General features: G+C 34.1%; 4 protein-coding genes across 4 annotated transcripts; 2 read left to right on the top strand and 2 right to left on the bottom strand.

Annotated features, from left to right (window-relative positions):
* Positions 1–5,200: 5,200 nt before the first annotated feature.
* LOC111203618 (growth-regulating factor 4) lies at positions 5,201–7,744 on the top strand. The gene is made up of 4 exons (XM_022697530.2): positions 5,201–5,664; positions 5,763–5,951; positions 6,143–6,437; positions 7,168–7,744. The coding sequence occupies exons 1-4, from the start codon at positions 5,451–5,453 to the stop codon at positions 7,562–7,564; spliced, it is 1,095 nt and encodes a 364-aa protein (XP_022553251.2). The 5' UTR covers positions 5,201–5,450; the 3' UTR covers positions 7,565–7,744.
* Positions 7,745–8,113: 369 nt separating this feature from the next.
* LOC111203616 (putative pre-16S rRNA nuclease) lies at positions 8,114–9,819 on the top strand. Its single transcript, XM_022697527.2, has 6 exons — positions 8,114–8,659; positions 8,739–8,796; positions 9,049–9,117; positions 9,209–9,304; positions 9,406–9,495; positions 9,588–9,819. The coding sequence occupies exons 1-6, from the start codon at positions 8,508–8,510 to the stop codon at positions 9,636–9,638; spliced, it is 516 nt and encodes a 171-aa protein (XP_022553248.2). The 5' UTR covers positions 8,114–8,507; the 3' UTR covers positions 9,639–9,819.
* On the bottom strand, positions 9,798–10,926 carry LOC111203617. Its single transcript, XM_022697529.2, has 4 exons — positions 10,455–10,926; positions 10,255–10,365; positions 10,097–10,177; positions 9,798–9,999 (listed from the first exon to the last, which is right to left on the bottom strand). The coding sequence occupies exons 1-4, from the start codon at positions 10,683–10,685 to the stop codon at positions 9,925–9,927; spliced, it is 498 nt and encodes a 165-aa protein (XP_022553250.2). The 5' UTR covers positions 10,686–10,926; the 3' UTR covers positions 9,798–9,924.
* Positions 10,927–10,983: 57 nt separating this feature from the next.
* LOC106452429 (serine/threonine-protein kinase KIPK1) lies at positions 10,984–14,875 on the bottom strand. The gene is made up of 3 exons (XM_013894539.3): positions 14,696–14,875; positions 12,028–13,953; positions 10,984–11,954 (listed from the first exon to the last, which is right to left on the bottom strand). The coding sequence occupies exons 2-3, from the start codon at positions 13,842–13,844 to the stop codon at positions 11,084–11,086; spliced, it is 2,688 nt and encodes an 895-aa protein (XP_013749993.3). The 5' UTR covers positions 13,845–13,953; positions 14,696–14,875; the 3' UTR covers positions 10,984–11,083.
* Positions 14,876–19,531: the final 4,656 nt, after the last annotated feature.

Here is a 19,531-nt window from a genome sequence, read left to right as displayed (position 1 = left end):
AGATTCACATCAATTATTTAACTGATGTTTTTGTAATTTTCTATTAGCATCAATTAAAAAAAGATGCAACATTTACATCAACAAAGAAAGTGATGTTAACTAAAATTATTTTTTTATCTATTGATGTTAATTACAAGTGTCGAGAACTTTTATCACTTGATTTGTGATTTATAGTTTTATATATTTTATTTGTTACTAGTAACAAAAATTTCACGTTGAAAATATCCCTAGAATTTCTCCTTCTTCACGTTCTCTATCATGTTTCTCTAACTGCTCAATCATCATTTAAACCCATTTTTATTTTCATGATAAGCTATATTTTTTTTCTCCCTCACTCTCTCCGTATAAAAAACATGTTCACGGTGAAACATGTGGTTCATCACCTAGCAATACCAAGACGGTGATCTGCCGCTAAGATAAGTTCACAGTTTTTCTTTTAATTTGGATCTTATAATTGTGTTTGTGCTTCATTGATGTTTTTGAATTATGTATAAATGTACAAACATTAACTTTGATTTTCTTCATATCAGTTCTTCCTGAAAACAAGTTATATTCATTTACGTTAGCAAGTGATAAAAGTAACGATAAGAAGTCATTCTCAAATGGGGAATCTGTGTTTGTTTCAATACGTTTTATTGTAACACAATTATAAAATGATCAATCTTTTATTATTGTTTTGCAGAATATGAGTTATAGCAGACAAAGAAAAAGATTCATTGGAAGGAGTTTGAGAGAAGCACATATGCAGTTATATAATGTGGCTTATGGAGAATTCTTCACTGAATCTAGTCTATTGAACTGATTCAGCTTCACGCTACCAACGGAAATCCAAGATGAATACAGATAAAGAGAACGAGAAAAAAAAAGGAAAAAGAAGAATCACAACTGAAGAAATCCTCATGATTAATTTTGTTAACTATTTTTTTCTTCTGAAAGTTCATCATTTTCTTTTTCCTGTTATTTTGATTCTCTGTATATTTTTTTTGTCAGAATTTATTTCGATGGATCAAAGAAATAATGTAAAATGATTTTATTTGATTTATCTATTATTATTATTTATCATCAATTATGTAGAAACGAGAATAATGGTTAAATAATAATTATAAATGATATAATTAGCTATTAAATCATTTAAAAATCTGAAACTAATTTAGCTTCAGTTATTAATAAATGATATAAATAATTAAAATCAATTGTTTTAATTGATGTCAATACTTACATCATTTTAAGAACTAATGTAAACTTAATATCATTTCTTATAATTGATACTACATATTAGCATCATTTACAGTAATTGATGTAAATAATTTATACTTTTGTATCAGTTATTAATAGATTGATGCAAATTATTTGCATCACCACTTTCAGAGTCATTTATTTAAGTGATGTAAAATAGTTTTACATCATTTATAACTAATACAAATAAATTAAATAAATGATGTTAAATGATCATTATTTTGTAGTGTCTAAACAAAATTTTATACATTGCACTTCTAAATTAATATATAATAGATACACAACTAAAAATAAAGTAAAAAATATATGAATCTCATACATTAACATCAAAATCGAAAAATTACCTATGATATTTATATTATATTTGAAAATAATAACATAAATTTATTGGATTACATCTTCTATATTGTTTGTCTTTACGTTTAAATATGAGGAAAAAAATCATTTAGTGTCAAATAATGATTTATTATATGTTTATAAATTAAATTTTCTAGCCAAACTAGAAGAAAACTAAAAAAAAGATCAAATCTATTGAACTGAATAAACACAAACAAAATCAAAAGTAAATCGAACCGAACACAATTAAAGCCAAATCAAATACAAACCAAACTAATTTCAATTGACTTTGATTAAAGTTTTTTAGACCCATATAAATCAAGCCGAACCGAACCCAAAATTGAACCCAAATTTAAAGTGAAATGCCCACCCCAAGGAGTAATAGTTAAGCAAAAATATAGAACGGAGTGGTTTTTGTCTTGATGTTAAAATGGAGTAAACACCCAAAAAAATCAAAGAATAGAAAACCATTTTACTACGGCCCGGCGAGGTTCATTGGACACGAATATGGAGTAATTAAAAGGTGCTTGCGGGGATAAAACTGTGATGTAAAGCCCACAACATAATTGGTGAATTGGTCTCACATCATAGAACGGGACCCACTGTCTGCGAAGTTTCCGACGGAAACTAAACCTCCTCCAAAGCTATGCTGCATGGAATCGGAAGCGGGGACGCGGAAGCGGAAGCGTAAGGAAGCGTAGAATCGAAAATTTTAAAATATTTAGGAAGTGGGTACGTGTTGGAAGCGTTTATACATATATATATATATATATATATATATATATATATATATATATATATATATATATATATATATATATATATAATATTGAAGCACTTAATAAAATAAAAAAAATTAATAATAAAAATCCAACACATAAATTAAATACTAAAGTTCAACATAAAAGTTAACAAAAAAAAACCAACATAACATAAAAAAAAAACCAACATAACATATGTTCGCTTCTCTTCTCTCAGAATCTGGAAAAGGTTGAACTTGAAGAAATATCAGAACTGCTTCTTACGGTAACTGAATCTCAAGAGTTTTAATCTTTTTAGATTATTTGGTAACTAGGTTTTTTTTTTATTATAATGGGCTAATTGGATCACAAAACAAATCAAAATTTAAAAGCCCAAAATAATTTTTCAGTTTTTTGAACATATATCCATCGACGCTTCCAATCCTGAATCGCGTGCTTCCATTACGGTTCCAAACGTCTCACTATCCGAAACGTGATTCCATGACGATTCCGAGCGATTCCGAGCGATTCCGTTTCCGGTTCCGCTTCGGAAGCACGAAACGCATGACCACCAACGATTCCGTGCTACGTAGCTCCAAAGGTGATTTCGTTGTACGGCTCGGTTAGCTTGACTTTTCAAATCTGCGTGATTTGAGGAATCGAGTGGGGGTGGATGAGTTTGGACCGGGCCCTTTTTTTCTTTTGATCTTCATTTGGTCTTGAATATTGGCATGTAACTTTCCACTAAAATTCTTAGTCTATTATATTTCATTCGTTTCATTAAGTTAAGATTTTTTGTTTCACAAAGATAGATTTTTTATATTTTTTATAAAAATTATGATCTTCAAAAAAATTAATTAATTTTATTGAATTAGTATTAATTAAAAAATAAATATAAAAAATTACAAAAAACAATACATTTATGATAGTGATTTAATGTGTGTTTTTTAATATGTGGGAAAACACTAAAAAGTTTATTTTATGAAACAGAAAGAGTACATTTCTAGAATTTGTCAGTATCCACCTATTTCTGAATTATATATTCTGGTTTACTCAAATAAATAAATGAAGCACTGACATATAAGAATGTAGTCTAGCAATTTCAGTAGTTAATGGAGTTTTCGAATAAATTATTATACAGTGTGTTTGTTTGAAGCAAGCTTTCACACTTTGCTTCAAATTTCATTACTTTCAAAGACTTTGCTCTTCTTCTTTTTTCGTTGTTTCGCCTATGGCCAAGACATAAGAAGTGCCGAGGGGTGCTAGTGCACGTGACATAACAGATTAACAAAAAAAAAGACTTTCTTAATAATGTTCCAAGATCTATATTTTATCAAAGACATGTTTATATTACACACATTGAAAGTTTATGATATGAAAATTATATCAACAGTTTATAATTAGATGATATAATTTACCGAGGTTTTTAGCCAGTCACGCGTCACACCTATAATTTTAATTAGGTTTTATGATATTTTTCTTGAGAAATAACCTAAACGTAACTGGTTTAGGGTATTTTCAGAATATTGCATATAAATGCCGTCGAATCTGGTGGGAATGAATGAAAAAAGGAAAGACACTTAGGGAGCTCTCTCATCAGTGTCTTAGCTGGCTCACTCATATATGAAACATCGTTATCGTCCTTTGCTCATATTTATTACTTTTCTTTCCTCAAAACAACAAATGAAAACTATTGTGGCACCACCAAATAAAGTTACTTTGAAATTAATGTGTTCTTGTATTTATTCATCTAAGTGAAGATATAAATGAATGTTTCTTACTTCATCTTAATAAATGTTTTCAAGTTTACTTGGCCTTTTCTGGTAATATATTTGTTTCCCTATTATTGATATTTAGATATACTAGCGAATCATGTTTCATTTCTTCTAGCAATCATAAAGTTTTTTACAAATCTCTCCAAATTCATAAATAACCATTGATAATACATTTTCAAGGCATAAATATTTTTTTACTATACATACAGAAATTGGAACCATGACTCCATGAGACAGTCCAAGTAGAAAGAACCGACAAAGTAATATTTAGTTTAATCATATAACTATATAAAATGTTAATTAGAGAAACTTTAAAATGAAGTAGTGTTCCAAAAAAAACAAAAAAACTTTCAAATGCACAGACGTTACATACTATATTAGTGAATAATAATGTAACAGATGATAAAGTAAGGACGGTTACAAATTAGAAGGGACTAAATAGTTTATTAGCGAAAAACAATCATACATGTAATTTAGTGGTTTCTGTCATTACTCAAATTCAAACCTACATATTGCATGAAAAATAAACATATGTAGACCAGTTGAAATGCTAAAATAGTGTTGTGGTAAAACATACTAACCTAATTACAGTATATATTAAGCGGTTTAATGTAAATAGGAAATCATAGTTTTTTTACAACAAATAGGAAATCATAGTTAGTCACCTCACATCTGATCAAAACATATTGCAGTTCTCTCCAGATGCAGTATACTTATGTCATAAACTGCACAGTAGCTCAGTGTGGAGTTAGGTGTTAGTCAAATCCAAAGTCATAATGCACAGAATCTAATACATTTGTAACACAATCTCTGAAACAAATGACACATTGATTGAATCTTTAATTACAATATCTTAATATAGGCTTCTCTTTTATCTTTAAGTTACTACTACTTATGAAATATTTAAATGAGATTATAAAAGGAAGTGATATTTCCAAGGCAGTGAGACATAAACACTGCAGGTTTATCTCTTCATTTGCATCTTGCAGTGCTTGGTTTTCTGACTTACATAATTTTATAATCAGATAAAGATACCGTTTTAAAATCAAGAATACTATCAAATAATATATAAAAACCAAAATTTGATCCCAAAAAAAAACAACTTTTTACTTTTAAATTTTGTTTTTCCCTCAACTGTCTTGTCTCATACCCTAATAAAATTTGTTTTCTTCTTTCTTTAGCAACTGCCTACAAAGAACAAAGAGGAGAAAAACTTTTTGGGGTCACAAGCCAAGCACATAAGACTTTTGTTGTGGTTGTCTTTGCTTATTAAGCCAGGCTCTCCAAGACACAAAGAAGTGGAAAAAACTATCCCAAAAGCAACCAACACATTTCTCTCTCTCTTTCTCTGTCTCTCTCTTCCATGGACTTGCAACTGAAGCAATGGAGAAGTCAGCAGCAGAATGAGTCAGAAGAACAAAGCTCTGCAACTAAGATATCGAACTTTTTCTTAGATCAGATTCGATCCCAAACTGCAAGTTCTGCTGCTGCCGCTCTACCTCTCTTTGTCGCTGAACCCACCTCATCTACCTCAGTCTCATGTTTCTCTCCTAACACGTCCTCTTCCAGGTTTCTCAGTAAGTGGTTCCTTCTTTTCAAAAGGGCAAAAGACTATTTCACTCAAATGTTGAAGTTATTGCTCATTCGTTTATCTGGGTTTTGTCTATCTTTTTAGAGATGGGAAACTTCTTTAGCTTGGCACAGTGGCAAGAACTTGAGCTACAAGCACTGATCTACAGATACATGTTGGCTGGTGCTTCTGTTCCTCAAGAGCTTCTCTTACCCATCAAGAAAAGTCTATTCCAATCTCCTTTGAACTTCCTTCACCATCCTCAGCAACAGAACTTCCCTCATCACCAACCTTGTGAGTCTCTCTCCCTCTTGTTTATGCTTCCTTGGAAAATATCTATGTAGAACATCTATGAGAAACAGAGAACAAGACAAGTTGGGTTTATTAAACATTCTTAATCATTGTCTTGAGTTAGATTTTTTTTTGGTTGATAGTAAGTTAGAAGCAAACATGGTACTAATGAATACACACTAATATAAAAACAGGGTATTGGGGAAGAGGAGCAATGGATCCTGAGCCAGGGAGGTGCAAGAGAACAGACGGGAAGAAATGGAGATGTTCTAGAGATGTAGTAGGCGGTCACAAGTATTGCGACCGCCACATCCACCGTGGTCGAAACCGTTCAAGAAAGCCTGTGGAAACCGCCAAACCCGCCACCACAACCGCCGCATCTTCCTTTGTCTTAGGCGAGGATCTTGGTCATGGACCAAACAGTCTCTTCTTCTCATCTGACTCTTCACATTCTTCAACCAAACATCTCCACCTTACTAGTCATCAAAGGTACACAAAAAAAAAACTCAGTTTAATTGAAGTCATTATATGCTTTGGTGGAGAATATTGAGATTTAAGACAAGTGTTTTGTTTTTCATAATAACAGAAGACTAATTACAAAAGAAAGCCCTACATGACAGTAGATAAATATGTTGAAATTATTAAAACTCCCTGTTGTTTGGGATTTGAGAATAGTTATTGCACTGTGAAGTGATGCTGTGCGAAGGGGTAATGTTGGCAATTGGGTGACAGAGAGACTTATCATCATTTTGTGAAAAAAAATAAAAACATTCTTATTTTCCTTCTTCTGTTGAGAGAGACAATGATAACTACTTGGATTTGATAGAATCTATTTTTTTTTTTACTAGTTGGGTGAGGCTTTTAAATCAGAGGAGTAGAAAGAGAGAGAGAGAGATGTATACTAGATAATGACATTGGTAGGACCTCACGGAAAGCTGACCAAACCTGCATAGAGGAAAAACAAAAGCTTTAAGATTCTGCAATCACTTCCCCTAAGACCACATTTCATAAAGAAGAAAAAACAACTTAAGTTATTGATTTATTTATCTAGCTCCCGTTTGATAGTGGAAAATCATGTGCCATTAGTAGGACATGTTTATTGACTTAATCATACTTTATACTCTACTTAAGTGGATCAAAAAGTTTTGAATCTTTTTTTTCTTTAACAATGTTCATGTCTTGTTCTAATTATAAAAGATGTGAGTTTTGTCTGTCACAGTTGTTCTTCAGGGATGAAACAAGAAAGTAACAAAAAGAGGCCATATGAAGCTCACAGTGGACTCAGATCAGATGATGGTAACACCCTGAGGCCTTTCTTTGACGACTGGCCACGATCATCTGATTCTACCTCAAGTCCAATGAGCTCATCCAATTGTCATCTGTCCATCTCCATGCCCGGTAACACTTCATCAGACGTCTCTCTAAAACTTTCCACAGGCGATGAAGTAGAAGAAGCCAGCAACAACGAGAGGGAGCAGCAACAAAACATGAATTGGTGGAGCAGTGGAGGGAATCACCACAACATGGGTGGACCACTGGCTGAAGCCTTGAGGTCAGCCTCTTCAACGTCAAGTGTTCTTCATCAGATGGGAATCTCAGCTCAAGTCTTTCATTGAAGAAAATGTTACAAAACCCAAATCAAGTTCTCTTCTAAGCTTTTCTTTGAGACTGCAACTTTCTGCAGATGTCTTTCTCTGTGTTTCAGTGATGTTGTGAGTCTCTCTGCAGAAATATTTGTAATAATGTTTGAGACATGTATAAGCAATGGAACTTTATTTTTATAATCAAGACAAATATGATCCTCTTCAAGTCCACTCTATGAGATATCCTTAATGCATTCAAAGCTGCTTATCAGTCTTTGAAGTTTTGGGTTACAATGTGAATGATCCAGTAACAGTCATTGAAGCTTATTATGTTACTCTTCACTAACAGAATTAGGCATCAGGGTATAAACAGTTAAACAAAAACCGAACCTGAGAACTAACTGAAAACCGAAATATATGCGTGGTTTTCATATTTTTGAAATTGAAAACCGAAATCGAACCAAAAATCGAATTTATACCTAAATATGTAGAATACAGTTTTGCCTAAAACATCAATTCTTATGAGTTTTAAATTTACCAAATATTTTTTAAAATACTAATTATAAACTGAATTATCCAAAAAAATGAATGATCCAAATATTTTTTTAATCCAAAATATTTAGAATTATCAGAAAGAACCGAATGTATGTAGTAAATATAGTAATTTTGACTAGAGAAAACCGGTATACTCTAAACCGAAACAATTTCCAAAAAACACTTAAACCACTCCGAACTATCTGATTTCCGGTTTAAAGTAAACACACTGTCAATTTCTGGCTCTTCTCCAGTCTTCACCGTCTCTCCAAGCCGAAACGAACCAGAATAAACCTTTTCCGGTCCATCCCCATAAACCCTTCCATAATCTCGCTAGGTTTCGTGCTGAAAGTTTCATTTGTCTAATTGAAGGTTTTTATTTTTGGTACAAACAATCTTCAAAGTTTGTTCAGCTGCTTTGGAAGTCTGATTTGAGCTGGTAATGAAGTATGTGAAGCCATTGAGGTTACTAGGTGATGCGTTGAAGACAACAAAAGTGTCAGTCCCTGGTCGGTTCCTAGGGTTAGATGTTGGTGATAAGTATGTCGGTTTAGCTATTTCAGATCCTTCTAACATGATTGCTTCTCCATTGAGGTACATTTTACTTTTTTTGTAAGTAATAGTCAAATGGTTCAATCAGATATTAGTTGAAATGCTTACTTCTCTCTTGTAGTGTTCTGCTCAGGAAGAAAACAAACATTGACTTGATGGCTACTGATTTCCAGAATCTGGTTGGTTCCTAATCTTGTGTTTTAGCTGTAGCTAGATTGTAAGTAGATGCTAAACAAGCATACAGTTTCTAGCTCCTGTTAAGAAGTGTTGAAACCCACCATTTATAAGCTGTTTTTAGTTTCTCTGTGAAACTTTACTATTAAGTTATATGATCCAACACTAGTTTCTTGACATTATTGTATATAATCTACCAACATTCAACAAGTAGACTTATGAATTCTGTTCGGGTACTGCCCTTTTACTCGTTGCAGGTCAAAGCATTTTCTGTGTCGGGCTTAGTGGTTGGTTATCCATTTGGCAAACTGAACAATGTTGAAGACGTAAGTTTTTTTTCCCCTCACTGAAGTGCTAAGTATGTGTCCTCTTGACTAGCACTTATAACTAGAAAGTGGAGTTTTCAACTTGGAACAGGTTGTCACTGTGAATCTTTTCATTGAGGAACTTCGTAAAACCGAGAAACTCAGGGATTTGAAGTACACTTACTGGGACGAGCGGTTATCATCAAAGGTATATATAGTTTATTCCGGCTTAGAAATCTTGCAAGCTATAGCATTCATAAGTGTTAGCATATAACCACTTTTAAGATCTCATGTAATACTTTTCCACAGACTGTTGAACTGATGTTGAAGCCCTTGAAACTGCATCCGGTTCAAGAGAAGACAATGTTGGACAAGTTTGCCGCTGTAGTTATACTTCAGGTACGGTCACTCATTTCTGCATTGGTTAGAGACTCTATTCCCCTCCTTTCTTGCTTGGAAACCTCTTTTTATGTTTTGATTGTTACTTGCAGGAATACTTAGATTACGCAAACAGGTATGTGAACAATGAGCCAGCAGAGTAAAAGGGAAACGGGTTATGACAAATTTGGTTTGATTGTTAACAACCTCCAATTCTCTATAAGAGCTAGTTTTAGATATATGAATATTTTGATGTTTGTTTGCTTGTGACATTATCTATTGTGTACAAAGATATCTTCCATTTAAGCAAAACATTATTATCCTTAAGCATTAGAAAAATCATTCTTTAATCGTGCATCATGTTACATCTTAGCTCACTTTTAATTGAAATGACCTGAATAGTCTTATACAAATTTTAAAGGTAAGATCCATGTGGAATTTTTCCTCTCCTCATTGCAAAGTTCCAACAGTCTTGTTGATTTCCTCCAGTTTCTTCATCCTTAATCTTTCGCTTTCAGCCAGTAGCTGCCAAACAAAAGTCACTAACACACTTTAGATCTGCTCTAGGAATCTTCTACAAAGCTTTTATAGTCTTTCAATATAGTTTAGAGACCCATATTACCTCCATTAACATGGAAACAAGGTGAGTTTTCTCTTTGTTCTTTTCGTTGAAAGCTTCCAATGTCTCTTTGTATTCCTTCTCCTGGTCCATATCATTCTCTTCTGTTAAGCAGAACTACAAAGTTCACAAAACATTTTAAAAACATATTCTGAAAGAACCTTCTTCTGACAGCTTTGAGCCAAAGATTTGATATCTCGATTCGCCATGTCAATTTTCTTCCTCACCATTCCAACTTCTTTTCTCATAGGATCTCCCATAATCTCCAGCTCCTGTTTTTAGTTACAACATTATCTACCTTTATGTATGTTTTAAATCCAACCAACCATGTCTAAACCAAAAAAGGCTTTGATGTACTTACTTCCAATGTTTGAGTCAAACATCTTGTAGCTTCCTCAGCAAAACCAAGCCTCTGTTGAACTTTTTCCTTAACAGTCATCTTCTTCCTCTCTATCTCTTCTTCTCTTGCTTGAAACCTAGACACCGTCACTTTCCACATCTCTTCTTCTTCGTTCTCCTCCACTGGAAGCTTACCGTTGGTGTTGCCTGCAGAACCTGCAGCAGGAGCAGCTCCTAAGCTCTTGCTACTCATTCTTGTCTTTCTTTCTTTGTTATTACAACAAGTCTCTCATATGTCTTTCCCAACATCTATTTATGGTACTTCAAAAGTGTCTTTTGCTTTTGCTTCAATTCAATCTTCTGAAACGTAATTGCTTTGCTTTTACACCATTCCAAAATCAAACCAAGCAATCCCGCCAAAAGTAAAAGTTATAAAATCAATTTCAGTGGAGCCCAATCTGATGATCAAAGATGAGCTTTTCTTCAACAGTGATGCAATCTTTGTTGAGTAGGAAATAACTTTAATTTATACATACTACTAGACTCTTGAGAACTTAAAAAGGATTTTATATGATACATTACAACAACGTTTACATCTGAATGCTTCTACCAGAAAATTTTCTTGTCTTTTTTTAATGACCCTTACTTAGCTTAGAACAACTCAATCTCAAGATGATCACCTATGGCTTTACATTCAAGATACCTATCATCATTGCCTCCAGGTGAACCTGGTCCACCACCAAACTCATACAAATCAGGCAGCTCAGGCGGTATTGCGCACCGGATAAGAGCCCAGTTCAACCCTTCAAAGAAAGGATGTCTCTTGATCTCTGCTGATCCTTTCTCTGATCCGAACCGGTTCTCTGGTTCCTTAACCAGAAGCCCTCTTATCAAATCCTTCGCCTGGAAGCTCACCAGCGGGCTATCTGGAAACTTGAGGTTCTGTAACACAACATTGGCCAAAGTCTCGTCGTTGTTGTGACCTTTGAAAGGTGTTTTCCCATACAAAAGCTCGTAGAGGAGAACCCCGAAAGTCCACCAGTCAACCGCAGCGCCGTGTCCTTCTCCTCTGATGATCTCCGGAGCTAAGTACTCGTGCGTTCCCACAAAGGAGTTGGATCTCGCTTCTGTTGGTTCAGCCACGAGCTGAGGCAATGATCTCTTCAAGCGTTGTTGGATCCTCGAAAGATGATCAGCTCTTTGCGGTTTTCCACCTTGTTGTTGGTTTGAGGAGAGCCTTGGGCTGAAACAAGAAACCTGGCAAGATGGCTCGGTGATGCAGAATGGTTGTATGCAGCTGGAGGTATGGTATGGACCTGATACTCTCGCAGGATCGTTCCCTGGAGGAGAAGTTGACCTCAGAAGAGTAGGATTCACTGCACAACGGAGCGAGAGGTCGAAGTCTGTAAGCATAATGTGTCCATCTTCACGGACTAGAATGTTTTCAGGCTTCAGATCACGGTATATAACACCAAGCATGTGCAAATACTCCAAAGCAAGTAGAATCTCCGCAACATAGAACCTGAAAACCAAATTCAAATCATCAGTTTTTAAGTAAGATCTAGATGGCGCGAGTGAAGAAGACAATCTTTTACCTTGCTGCAGGTTCAGGGAAACATCTGCCTAGCTGTTTCTGTCTAAGCACATGAAGATCTCCTCCAGGGCAATACTCCATGACTAAGCAAGACAAGTTATCTGAAGTAAACTGTGCGTATAGTGTAGGAAGGAAAGGATGGTCCAACATTTTGAGTATATCACGTTCAGCTTGTGCCCTTGGACTCTTTTTCCTTCTTGCTAAGAACTCGTTGTCCATGACCTTTATGGCAAACAAGCAGTTTGTACCAATCAGCTCGGCGAGATAGACTGTTCCTATGTCTCCGCAACCTAGTTTCTTGAGAAGGTTGAAGCGTTGTAACCCCAAAGAGCCGTATTGCAACTTGACGTGCTTGATCGCTTCCCATCTCACATCCATCGACATGTGAGGCTTGTTCCCACAGCTAAACCTGCTTATATTGCTCCCTTCACTCATGCTTGTGCTCCTGCTGTAATCTCCAAGACTATCTTTTGAGCTCAAGGAGAATTCGAATTTCTCACTTGAAGTTGGATTATTCTCTGCTTCCTTCTCATCTCTTGCGCTGTTACCACTGTTGTTACTCGAGGTAACAGCTGGTTTCGTGACGACAATCTCAGCTTCAGAGCTCTCACTAACATTACAAGAACCAGAGAAGTTCTCATCTGCTACTTGATGAGCTTCTTTACCAACATGATTTGAAATAGAGCTCAAACTGTCTGAGCATAACTGAGGATCATGACTAGTGGTATAAGAGGGAGGTGGGTTATCTATGCTGGTGCTCTTCAACGAAGAGTGACATCTTTGGCAGATGAGTTTCTTTGAACTAGAATCTAAGGAACTCTCGGTTTCTTCATCCTTCTTCGTTGTGTTAGTAACAGAAACGATCCCAATCTTTATCTTCTTCTTTACCAAAATCTTCTTCTTTGGCTGCTGCTTGGGACGTGGAATCATTCTTGTTACCTTGCGTACAGTTTTGCTCTTCTCTGTTACTGAGCTAGCTGCATACTCCAGAGCGGAAGAGAGAGTTTTCTCTTCAAGCTCCGTTGCATTATCTATCTTACTAGAATATGAAGGCAGTGAAGTAACATGTTTGTCTACTTCTTTCACATCATCGTCAAGAGAGGTAACGTTTTCATCTAACTCTATCTCAGAATCTCCACTGTCAGAACTCAGACAAGACTTGTTGGGTTTATGCAACGGTTTAATCTCCTGCATTTGAGTTCCCAATCTTTGTAATCCCAAACTAGTTCCAGCTTGAGATAGCTCAGAAATGGGGTTAAAAGGCTCTTCAAACCGCGGAGGTACACTCCTTGAAGAACTTGGTTTATCTTGTTCCGGCATTAAAGGCATCTCAACCAAGCTTGCTTTACCCTTGGACCTTCTACTAGATTCATTAGAAACTTGGATATACAAACTCTTGATCCTGTCTGCTTCCGAGACCCTCGGAGACGCAGCTGCTGATTTGGACAACCGTTTCTGAGCAGCCATCTCAGAGGCCTTGGAAATGCAACGGTCCCTCAGAGCCTGCTTCAAAGAGACTGAATCAGAGAGACCGAAAACTCTAGGGGACTGAGGCGTTCCCGGTTTCTTCATGGCGATTCTATTTGAAGGGCTTGTGGTCCTGCTTGGACCTGCACTCGCGCTTGTTGCAATGTTATGGAAAGAAGAGCTCAGTAGCCTGGTTGATGGCCTCACAGGTATAGATTGAAAAAGCTTATCAATGTCACACTCTCGCTGCTTCCACTCCAAATCTTTGCTTGATGATCCCAAAACCGATTTACCATAATGTTTTGCTAATCTGACTTCGTCCTTCTCTTCCACAATCTCACATGAACCCATTGCAACAGGTTTTTGCACAGAATCTAAACTTCTGAGGAATCAAAGTTACACATTGTCATTCATCTTCTTCTGTGCTATGTTTCTAAACTTGTGCAACAATCAGAGCCACCTGAAAAAAAAAAAGAACAAGTCAAGGGAAAAGAAAAACTTGTAAAGAACAGAACAGTCACAATGAAAGTGAGTAACTTAAATGTGTGTAGACTGATAAGAAATAAGAAAAAAGAAGTAAACTTTAAAGAAAGGAAGTGGAGAAACTAAAAGATGAAAGCAAACAGATCTACAAAAGGGCTGTAAATGAATTGGTTAGGTCACAATCATGAAACCCTACACAACATTAGATTTTAAAGAAAACATTTTTTTATAAAAAAGAAGAAAAAGGCAGAGTCTTTGGAAAGTAAAGATTAGTTGAGTAATGGGAACAGAAACAATTATTTACACCAAAAATTCAAACCGCGTTAGAAGAAGAATGGTTGAACTAAGTCTCAGATCTCATGAACTGAATATATTAGGAAACAAAGACTATAGTAGCTGAAGCAAGGAGTGATGAATCGATTTAATCCAAATTAAATACAATAAATTAAAAAGAAATATTCCACAAGCAAATCTCAAATGTGAAACAAAGCTAATCCCAGAAAATTAAAACAAATTAATTACAAACGGAAACTGGACAAAGGGCCAGTGAGAGAAGAACACCACATAGAGAAAATGAAAGGTCAGAACCCACCAGAGAAACCTCCTGATTACGGTCCCCAAATCTCATGATAAAGCAATAAAAGAGAGTTACAGAAGAAGATAAAGTGCAAATGAAGAATAATGGTTTAGAAAAAAAAATCTAAAAGAAGAGGGCTTACCCAGAAAGGAGGTAAGGCTCATAAGAAACTTCAAAAATCGAGGGAAGTGTGAAGCTCAGATAAACCCTAAATGGCTTTAAGCTTCAGGAAGAAGATCCAGAGAGAAGGATTTAAAAGTTTTTTTTTTTTTTTTTTTTTATGGGGCTTGGTGTAATTTTTTTGTTTTCGGTGAATAGTGTTAAAGAGATGATCAAGTTGAAAAAAAAAACATGGTGGGCCCCATAGCATATATTTGCGAGTCTTTCATTTTATATGCGTCAGAAAATAATACTCCATTGCATTCTTCAAGAGATATTTTACACTATTAACATCAGAATCTATATTCAAAATTTTACCTGGATTTTCAAAACAATTAAACAACCAATTTGAATCAACATACAGTGTATATAGAAATAGATTGTATTTATGCACTTGTCTAGCCATTAAATCTTATACTTATATAGTCATGTCATAGAACAGTTACAGTTATATAATTCACTGAAGAATTTTTTTGGATGATTCAATAATTTACTTCCATAATCATGACACATTTGACCAGAGTCAAAATGCCAAAAAGATTATCCCATCATATTCTCAAATAGTGACTAGCAATGAATTTTATTACCCACGCTAACACCACCCTGAGTGACCTCCCAAAGTTGTGTATAAAATAGATGCGAATATAAAAAACTGTAGAGCTATATTGTCAGAACAAGACAGGTACCCCAATGCGCAGATAATTTTCATAATGCTTTAAGACAACATTTACGATTTCTCTCCGAATGGTTAGCTACGGTTTGAGCGGTGCGGGACAAGCGGTTTGAACGGTGTGAAACAAGCGGTTCAACTGCAGTGCGGTTTTAACAGTTATAAAAACATATAGATATATAGTATATGTAGAGATTTTTGTTACTGTTAACTGCGGTGCAGACGAGACGGTTGTGAATATACTATCGATTTAGAAAAGCACTGTTTTTGTTTGCCTTTCAAATTCATAATACGACTTCAAACGGTAGGCTATAACAGTACTGAACAATTAAGAATGACGCCTGTTACCAAATAGGGAAACACTGATGACTTAACGAAAGATAATGCTCTAATTTAAGCAGACAGACAAAATTAATATCAGCATAATGTGAGATTAAAAAAAGAAGAATTATGTCTCGGTAAGACATTGAGTCATTTAAACTCCTCCACCGTGTTTTGCCCAAAAAAAGGTTGCGTCTTTTTATTTGTTTTCAGTTTATGAGTTCCCTTGTTAAAACTACGATCGAGATGAATATAACACTTTAACTTTGCATCTAGCAAAAAGCCTAAATCATAGTTGGAACGTGGAGTTTGCAAATAATAGACTTCATAGGCCCTTGAGAACCATTGAGCCTAGGATTCCGCTTTCTGCGCCTTTAATCTCTCCCACCTTGCTTTTCTAATCCCAAAATTATATTTTAAACATTAACTAACATGAATTAGATTTCTTGCTTATGGAAATATATTATGAGTTGACAAAAAAATAGTCAAGAAAAACTATTTGACGCAGCGGAACCAAATTGTATATTTTGGAAGGAATATATTCAAATCTGCCATCCTTAATCTCGCATAGCTGCAACACCCTAATGTGCTGGGATCAAGCCAATATGAAAGATATATCGAATACTAGAACTTATATAATTAATCAGTAACAACAAAAAAAGAACTTATATAATTAACTGTATGCTAAACTAATTAACTTCTAAATGGAAACGTGGTAAAGAATTGAAGGTAGATACTATGTTAACTCACACGTAGGGGTGTCAATTCGGGCTGGTCCGGTCCAGCCCAAACCCGTTAAGCCCGTAAATATTAGAGTGCGGTCCGGTCCAGCCTGAAAATATTTTGGGCTGAAAATTTAAAGTCCGGTCCGGCTCTTATAGGGCTATAGGGCTTTTCAGGTTTTTTTGGACTTTTCGAAAAATAATTTGTTATTGTTACTTCTATCGTTTTAATACAAGTGATTTTTCATTAAAAAAACAGTTTCATTTATTTATTTTAAAATATAAAGTGAGTTTAAACTTTTATTCTTTATCAAAAATATTTTACTTTTTCGTATGCTTAAAAAATATATTATAAACAAACCAAATTTAATAAGATTTAAATAATCAAATATAAATTATAACTAAACATATAAGAGAATATAATTTATGATAAACACGGTCAAACGTTTCATAATTTGTAGTTTGAAAAAAAACATATTATACATGAAAGAAGAAAGTACATTTGCAAAATTTAAAATAAAACATTTGTAATGATCTACGTTGCACGGAAGCTTCATCGGACGTCCGCTTCCCGCTTCGGAAGCAGAATCGGAATCGGAACCTTGTGGAAGCTTGCGGAATCTCGCTTCCAAAACGTTTCTAAAATATTCTCTTTAAAAACCTGTTGGAAGCTTACGATTCCGTTTTGGAATCACGCTTCCGTTTTTAAGAAAAATGCAATGTATACCAATAAAATATAAAACCATAGTTTTAATCTTTATAAAATAAAAAAATTAATAGTAATGAATATTGAGTTATAAATATACAAATATTAAAAATAAAGCTATAAATTATCTTTGTGCATTGAGATTTTTTATTAAAGATATAGCACACATTGAAATATATTGTGTCAATTATTTATGAAGTATTAAAAATAATTAATATAATATTTTTTTGTAAACTTAATTTATGTGTATTTTTACAGTTTTAATATAAAATCATTTCAAAATTATTGTAAATGAATAAATGTTTTATTTCAGATATAAATCATAAAAATTTTAGTCCTATTTTTTCTAAAAAAATATATATATATTTATATATTTATATATATATATATATATAGATATACGCTTCCAACACGTACCCGCTTCCTAATATTTTAAAAAAATTCGCTTCTGCGCTTCTTTACGTTTCCGCTTCCGCGTACCCGCTTCCGTTTCCATGTAACATAGGTAATGATCAAACAATAAAGTGTATTAACAATTTTTATATTTGTTTATTAGAATTTAGATTAAAATATTAAAATTATATGTCAATACTAATAATGGTTTTGATTGTAAGAACGATAATATTTAAGCTAAAATTTCGGGTTTTTGGGTCAGTCTTAGCCCAAATGGGTTTAGGCCCAAAAAAATCAAAGTCCAAATGGGTTTTGCCCGAAAGACCCAATTTTTGTAGGCTTATAAAACTAAACCTAAACCCAATAATTTTTAGGGCTGGGCGGTTCGGACAGTAGGCTTCATCCCTAATTGACATGTCTATTTCCAAAGATACTGGAGAGAACAATTATGAATTGAGATTCCGCAAGCAAGTGTGACCACATTTAGAAGTAATTTAAGTGTGATATGAAATAACTTCGAACTATTTAACTACTGATACTATGTAGCATAGATGATAGCTACATACATAGTCACAAGGATCTATGCTCTAAGATTTCAAGAACCACTTTGTGTGATCAAACTAGCCAAAAATCATCACTTATGATCTCTTAACTCCATATGTGATTTGAATTCCCAAAGAGCAATAATTACAAGATCTAAAAAAAGCTTTAGGGCTTGACTTATTTGCCGCTACCATCCACAAACGCATCATCTGCGGATGATAGCGGTCCTTAGCATTTTAAAACAATCATAAAAACGTCATAAACTGTTTTACACCGTTTCAAATCTCTAAAAATGAAAAACTGATTTCAACTAGCGTTTACGGATTGTTGCGGGAGAGTAAAAAAAATATTTTTAGTAAAATCTTTATAAATGTAAAATATGTTTTAATATTTTCAAAATTTAGATAATATAAATACTAAGATATATTAGTATATATATTATTTTATTTTAATTTATATTATAAAAGTTTAAAACAAATTATTTACTATAATTGTTTTGACTTTAATATACATTATATAAACCCAAACCTAAATTATAAAGTTTAGTACTATGATTTTATAAATTTACTATTTCGTTATTTATTTTAAAATTATCATTTTATAATAAAAAAAATTAGTCTATTAAATATTTTTTATTAATTAACTTTTGCCACATATCAGTCAAAAATAATTCATAAACGCAGTAATTTTTAAACATTGCGTCAATTATATGAAATGCTTAATATAGTTTGAAAGTCTATTTTCGAAAATTTTCACGTCCGCCAACTGCCGCAATCGCGGCGGGCCTCGGAAAGATTCATCATATTTACTGAATAGCCGTCACTCGCTTGTCAAGACGTATACACTCACATAGATATATCTATCTTATGCAAAATCACATAGGCATGCCTACCTAACAAGCATTTACATCAAATCAAACCATGAGAAACCTAGAGGAGAGTTTATTAGGATTTTAAATACTTTTCTTTTCTGCAACAGAATCTTTAAATATAATCATTCTCGAAGTTTTGCTTCATTTTGCATATTTTGATCGTTTTGCTTTTCTTGTTTCATTTCAAACATTTCACTTTATAGTTTTTTTCTGTCATCAACGTATACAGACTTATACTGACTCTATAAACCAAATCGCCATGTGAACGACAAAAGACGGTTGCTTCCTAACACTGCGTGCTAGTCTATCTGTCTTTGAATTTTGCGTCCTTCATACATAGATAATCTCTGATCGGGTGAAACTCTCTTTCAGGATCTTGACATCTTCCAAATAATTTGCAAATGATGGTTATTCTTCTGGTTACGAAACTGTCTTCACCAAATGGGAACAATCTGTTGCAAACGTAACCTGAAATTGACGTAAATTCTCATACATTTCATTGCCCAGAGTAGCGCTTCCATCTCCACATGAAAGAGAGAGAGACTAGCCCTAACATTCCTCGTCCCCAACAATCCATCAAATCCTTCTAAGGT

Source organism: Brassica napus, chromosome A7, assembly GCF_020379485.1.
Source record: "Brassica napus cultivar Da-Ae chromosome A7, Da-Ae, whole genome shotgun sequence".
In the NCBI taxonomy this organism is placed as follows: domain Eukaryota; kingdom Viridiplantae; phylum Streptophyta; class Magnoliopsida; order Brassicales; family Brassicaceae; genus Brassica; species Brassica napus.
Note: the sequence above shows the minus strand (reverse complement) of the source record. Positions and strands in the feature narration are given on the sequence as shown.

What these genes read in the sequence shown, in the direction of transcription:
- LOC111203618 (XM_022697530.2), top strand. Translation starts at nt 5,451, where the DNA reads ATGGACTTGCAACTGAAGCAATGGAGAAGTCAGCAGCAGAATGAGTCA. An exon ending in CTTCCCTCATCACCAACCTT is followed by an intron (nt 5,952 to 6,142) that starts GTGAGTCTCTCT and finishes ATATAAAAACAG; the next exon opens with GGTATTGGGGAAGAGGAGCA. An exon ending in CACCTTACTAGTCATCAAAG is followed by an intron (nt 6,438 to 7,167) that starts GTACACAAAAAA and finishes TGTCTGTCACAG; the next exon opens with TTGTTCTTCAGGGATGAAAC.
- LOC111203616 (XM_022697527.2), top strand. Translation starts at nt 8,508, where the DNA reads ATGAAGTATGTGAAGCCATTGAGGTTACTAGGTGATGCGTTGAAGACA. An exon ending in ATGATTGCTTCTCCATTGAG is followed by an intron (nt 8,660 to 8,738) that starts GTACATTTTACT and finishes TCTCTCTTGTAG; the next exon opens with TGTTCTGCTCAGGAAGAAAA. An exon ending in AACTGAACAATGTTGAAGAC is followed by an intron (nt 9,118 to 9,208) that starts GTAAGTTTTTTT and finishes AACTTGGAACAG; the next exon opens with GTTGTCACTGTGAATCTTTT.
- LOC111203617 (XM_022697529.2), bottom strand. Translation starts at nt 10,685, where the DNA reads ATGAGTAGCAAGAGCTTAGGAGCTGCTCCTGCTGCAGGTTCTGCAGGC. An exon ending in GTTTGACTCAAACATTGGAA is followed by an intron (nt 10,366 to 10,454) that starts GTAAGTACATCA and finishes AACTAAAAACAG; the next exon opens with GAGCTGGAGATTATGGGAGA. An exon ending in TTGTTTCCATGTTAATGGAG is followed by an intron (nt 10,000 to 10,096) that starts GTAATATGGGTC and finishes TTTGTTTGGCAG; the next exon opens with CTACTGGCTGAAAGCGAAAG.
- LOC106452429 (XM_013894539.3), bottom strand. Translation starts at nt 13,844, where the DNA reads ATGGGTTCATGTGAGATTGTGGAAGAGAAGGACGAAGTCAGATTAGCA. An exon ending in TTCCCTGAACCTGCAGCAAG is followed by an intron (nt 11,955 to 12,027) that starts GTAAAAGATTGT and finishes TTTGGTTTTCAG; the next exon opens with GTTCTATGTTGCGGAGATTC.